Below are 5,531 nucleotides of genomic sequence, written 5' to 3' on the forward strand. Positions count from 1 at the left end.
ATAACTAGTGATTTGGTTTAAGAAAACCCACTTGTTATAATACTACGCGTGTTGAAGATTAATTTAGAGAAATTGTGAAAATATCTTCACACCCATTTATATGTTATTTTGCTTAAACAAATTTAAAAATAAATTTTAATTACTTTTTTTCACGCTGCAAGTTAGTTAACTTTGTTGTACATGAAACGACCGAAAACGTTTCACGCACGACACGAGCAAGAGAAGAGACCAATTAAATCCGCCTTGTACCCGCTTCTGACACTCCATTACGGCTGAGAAATTAAAAATTTAAAAACGGGCAGGAACACCCGCTGACACGTGGGCCCCACTGGCCGAGGTCTCTTTAATTGAGCTCCTCCCCCCCTCTCACTCGGAGCACGCAGTCTCTCTCTCTCTCTCTCTCTCTCCTCAACCAAATAAGGAAGCCGAGGGGCCAAATTGAAGGGCAAAGCCGGACTACAATCACCGCCGGTGACCACACCGCGGCCTTCAGAACTCGGAGGTGGCCCTGGTCGATTGCAGATACTAATTTCGACGGATTTTCACCGATTTCGGGAGATCTGGCGCCGGTTTCATCGCGAATCGGGTCCGCATTCTGCGAGGGAGGACGGGATCTGATCGATTTTGGTGCAAACTTTTTTCAGTGCGTCTGTCTGGGATTCTTCTGGCTCTTTTTCGAGGTTTTCTCCCCCTTGTCGCCTGATCGCTGAGGTTCCTCCTCCATTTGAGGAGGAGGAGGAGGACAGGAAGGAGTCGGGGAGCGCGAATTTTAGAGCGAGGGCCTTTTGGAGCCTGGAATTCGAAGGTAGGGTTTTGCTTAGTTTCTCTGGTTTTAGATCTAGCGACGGATGGATGTTTGATTTTGATCGTAATTTATGTGCAGTGAAATCTTAACTAGTTCAGTTCACATGCCGGAGCCTCGAGGATCGGTTTCGCCTTCGATTTCGTCTTCGTCTTCTCGATCTCGGTAAAACCTACTTGTTCATGGAGCTGATATGAATGATAATTACTTATAACTATCTTTTTCTTCTTTTTTTTTGCATTAATTTTGGATGCAAAAATTAATGTATTGAGAAGTTCTGGTAGTTTGAAAGTATTTAGGAAGGTACATTTTGGGTTCTGTTCGACTGCAAAGAAAGAGATTGCTGGGAATGAAAATGTAGTGCAATTCGATTTAATTAACTTGCGAGGAACTTGATAAACTATGCTGATAATGACTGAGGGTCATCTCTTTGAATGATGACCATTTTCGTGCAAACCCGAATAATTGATCAGTTGTCAAGGGGCGAAAGTTACAACTTTTAAGGACGATGCATATGGTTCAGTATTTCCTCTCCCTTTTAGCATGTAATAGTCTTATTCGGAAAGTGATTTTGTGACTGATTTTCCTAGGAACCAAGTAACTAATCTGATATGGCTAATGTTTTTCAGGGGTTTGCAGTTAACCCCCAATAACTTCCAAAATCACACTAAACCCCCAATAACTAATGGAATTGCAGAAAACCCTCCCAATAAGTTTCCTTGTTTTGTAGATAACCTCATGATGGCATCAGTCCACATTTTGCTTTGGCGACACTTGTAGATCCTAAATGGGACTGACGCCGTTATTGGGGTTCTTTACAAAACGCGGAAACTAATTGGGGGTTTTCTGAAATTCCAGTAGTTATTGTGGGTTTAGTGTGATTTCAGAAGTTATTGGGGGTTTACTGCAAAATTCTGAAAGTTCCTGGGGTTTAGTGTAATTTACCCTTTTTTGATTGGAAATTATCTGTGGTTCTGAGAAATACTTTGAAGAGGTTCTTCTCAATATTGTTTGGTTGCGTAAGACATGCGGCCAAACTGAACACATTCCAATATTCTCAAGAAAAATGTATTGCTCCAATTTTTTTTCTTTTTTCTTGTTTTCTTTGAGCATTTGCGGTAATCAAACGATGCAAAGTAACTATGTACCTACTATCCTCGGAACCAAACAAGACAACATATAAAAGTATAGAACTTAGTTTGTTTTTGTGGAAGAACTTATTAAATTGAATTTTACTTCATTAGAGAATCAAATGGAGCATTGGACATGGACGACCCTGAATCCACCATGGCCACCGTGGCTCATTTTTTGGAGCAGCTTCACACTAGCATGTCTTCACAATCTGAGAAGGAGCTGATAACTGCAAGGTTGCTGGCAATTGTCCGAGCTCAAAAGGAGGCAAGGGCTTTGATTGGTTCCCATTCTCAGGCAATGCCATTGTTCATTTCCATTCTTAGGAGTGGAACCCCAGTTGCTAGAGTGAATGTTGCTGCAACCCTCAGTGCCCTCTGCAAGGAAGAAGACCTACGAGTAAAGGTTCTTCTGGGAGGGTGCATACCTCCACTACTGACTCTTCTCAAGTCGGGATCGTCTGAGGCAAGAAAAGCTGCAGCTGAGGCCATATTTGAAGTTTCCTCTGGTGGGCTTTCTGATGATCACATTGGAACGAAGATATTTATCACTGAGGGTGTTGTGCCAACTCTCTGGGACCAGCTAAAGCAGAAGCTTAAACAAGACAGGGTGGTTGAAGGCTTTGTTACTGGGGCCCTTAGGAATCTTTGTGGGGACAAGGATGGATACTGGAGGGCCACACTCGAGGCTGGTGGAGTGGAGATCATCACAGGCCTTCTTTCTTCAGACAACACCTCAGCTCAGTCTAACGCTGCTTCACTCTTGGCACGGCTGATCCTGGCCTTTGGTGATAGTATTCCGAAAGTCATAGATGCTGGGGCAGTAGGAGCTCTTCTCCATCTTTTAGGCCGGAACAATGATATTTCTGTTCGTGCCGGTGCTGCTGATGCTTTGGAGGCCCTTTCTTCCAAGTCAACCATTGCTAAGAAGGCTGTAGTGGATGCAGGCGGCATACCGATCCTAATTGGAGCTGTGGTGGCTCCTTCCAAGGAGTGTATGCAAGGGGAAACAGGCCATGCCTTGCAGGGACATGCAGTTCGTGCCTTAGCAAATATTTGTGGTGGTATGTCTTCTCTCGTGCTTTACCTTGGAGAGCTTGCACAATCCCCTCGCCTTTCTGCTCCTGTTGCTGACATAATTGGAGCTTTGGCATACTCGCTAATGGTTTATGAGGGCATTGAAGAAAAAGTGTTTGATCCTATCCAGATTGAGGAAATCCTTATAATATTATTAAAGCCTCGAGATAATAAACTCATCCAGGACCGTGTTCTTGAGGCTTTGGCTAGTCTCTATGGAAATGCTTATTTCGTCAATAGGCTTGACTATGCGGATGCAAAACGGGTGCTTATTGGGTTGACAACAATGGCTTCCATTGATGCCCAAGAACATCTAATTCTGTCCTTAAGTAGCTTGTGCTGCGATGGAGTTGGCATCTGGGAGGCTCTTAGAAAGAGAGAGGGCATTCAGTTGTTGATATCATTGCTTGGGCTTTCCAGTGAACAGCATCAGGAGTACGCAGTTGCTTTGTTGGCCATCTTGACTGATCAAGTAGATGACAGCAAGTGGGCTATTACAGCTGCAGGAGGAATCCCTCCATTGGTTCAGTTGCTGGAGGCAGGATCTCAGAAAGCAAGGGAGGATGCAGCTCATATTCTTTGGAACTTATGCTGCCACAGCGATGACATTCGTGCATGTGTTGAGAGTGCTGGGGCCATTCCTGCACTCCTTTGGCTTTTGAGGAGTGGTGGTCCAAAGGGCCAGGAAGCTTCCTCAAAGGCACTTAGGAAGTTAATTCATGTTGCTGACTCTGCAACCATCAATCAATTATTAGCTCTGCTTCTTAGTGACGACTCTACTGGTTCAAAATACCACGCAATTACGGTATTGGGGCATGTCCTTACCATGGCTTCGCATCGAGATTTGGTACTAAGGGGGGCTCCTGCAAATAAAGGACTCAGGTCCCTTGTTGAAATTCTTAACTCGTCAAATGAAGAAACTCAAGAGTGTGCTGCTTCAGTTCTGGCTGATCTTTTCAGTACTCGACAAGATATATGTGACAGTCTTGCAACCGATGAGATTGTGAATCCATGCATGAAGCTCTTGACCAGCAAAACCCAAGTTATTGCCACACAATCAGCTCGGGCTTTGGGTGCACTCTCCCGTCCAAGCAAGACTAATTCTCCCCATAAGATGTCCTACATATCAGAAGGTGATGTGAAACCACTTATAAAGATGACTCAATCATCTTCCATGGTTTCTGCTGAGACTGCAGTTTCTGCTCTGGCAAATCTTCTTTCTGATCCACAGATTGCTGAAGAAGCTCTTGCAGAAGATATTGTATCAGCTTTGATGAGAGTGCTTGATAAAGGTACTTTGGACGGCAAGAAAAATGCTTCCCGAGCCCTTCATCAGTTACTGAACCATTTCCCAGTTGCTGATGTGCTTCCAGACAGTTCCCAGTGTCGTTTTGTGGTTCTTACACTTGCCGATTCCTTAGTTGTCACAGACTTGCAAGGGTCCAACTCCTCTGATGCTCTAGAGGTACTTTCTTTACTTGCTAGGAAGAAACAAAATGTACACTGCTGTTATCCCCCAGGGATTGCTCTTGCTGAAGTTCCTGGAAGCCTAGATCCTTTGGTCCAATGTTTGGCCATTGGGCTTCCTCCCATGCAAGACAAGGCAATTGAAATCCTTTCTAGGCTATGTCGAGACCAGCCTGACATACTCGGTGTTCGTTTGGTAGAACAACATGGATGTGTTGCTTCTCTTGCTCATAGAGTTATGAATTCCTCTAGCATAGAAGTGAGAATTGGTGGGGTTGCATTGCTAGTTTGTGCTGCAAAACAACAGAGAGATAAAACAATGAATGCTCTTGATGCATCAGGACTTTTGGAGAACCTCATTTACACACTGGTCAACATGCTGAAAAATCAGTCCAATTTTAATTCTCTGCAACTGGAAGTGCGGGCTTCTAGAAATTTGACGGAAAGGAAGACCATTAGTCATCTTGGGGAAGAAAATGACGTTCCTGATCCAGCAAATATTTTGGGGGGAACTGTTGCCCTTTGGATGCTCTCAATAATGTCTTCATCTTATGCTAAATCTAAACTTACTGTCATTGAAGCTGGTGGTGTGGAAGTTCTCTCAAATAAGCTTGCAAGTTATGCTGCCAACCCTCAGGTATGGCTTTCACTTATAAACTTTTGCCTTTATACTTTGTTATTTGTTATTTCAGAATTAGAGAGTCCTCATCAAACCTTCTGGTTGTCATCAATAGCTATGTGACTTATGTCTATAGATTACAAACATTGTGACACCCAATATAATTCCTTCTACATAGCTGCTTGCTTCTGAAGGTTGTCATTTGCTCATTCTGGCTTTGCTCATCTCGTTGCAGTCCTCTGTCACTAAGTTTATATCTTGCTCAACTACTCCTGGATCTACTTTATAACCATTCCTTTCAATCTTTCAAGCTTTCAATCTCTTGAACATTGATATTTTACTGTACTGGTCATATAGAAGTCGTGATTACTGATTTAAGGGTTTTATTTCAATCCTAAGAAAAAACTGTCGGCAGATAATGGAATGTTACTGCTAG

General features: G+C 43.3%; 1 protein-coding gene across 1 annotated transcript in view; it reads left to right on the forward strand.

The window, feature by feature from the left end:
- LOC109823249 (protein CELLULOSE SYNTHASE INTERACTIVE 3) overlaps nt 369–5,531 on the forward strand; it is a 16,000-nt gene continuing 10,837 nt past the window's right edge. The window contains exons 1-3 of the mRNA XM_020389532.1: nt 369–805; nt 884–967; nt 2,047–5,113. Coding sequence (XP_020245121.1) covers nt 909–967; nt 2,047–5,113 — 3,126 coding nt within the window. The 5' untranslated portion in view covers nt 369–805; nt 884–908. The remainder of the gene's footprint in view (nt 806–883; nt 968–2,046; nt 5,114–5,531) is intronic.

Source organism: Asparagus officinalis, chromosome 9 (genome assembly GCF_001876935.1).
Source record: "Asparagus officinalis chromosome 9, Aspof.V1, whole genome shotgun sequence".
NCBI classification, from domain to species: domain Eukaryota; kingdom Viridiplantae; phylum Streptophyta; class Magnoliopsida; order Asparagales; family Asparagaceae; genus Asparagus; species Asparagus officinalis.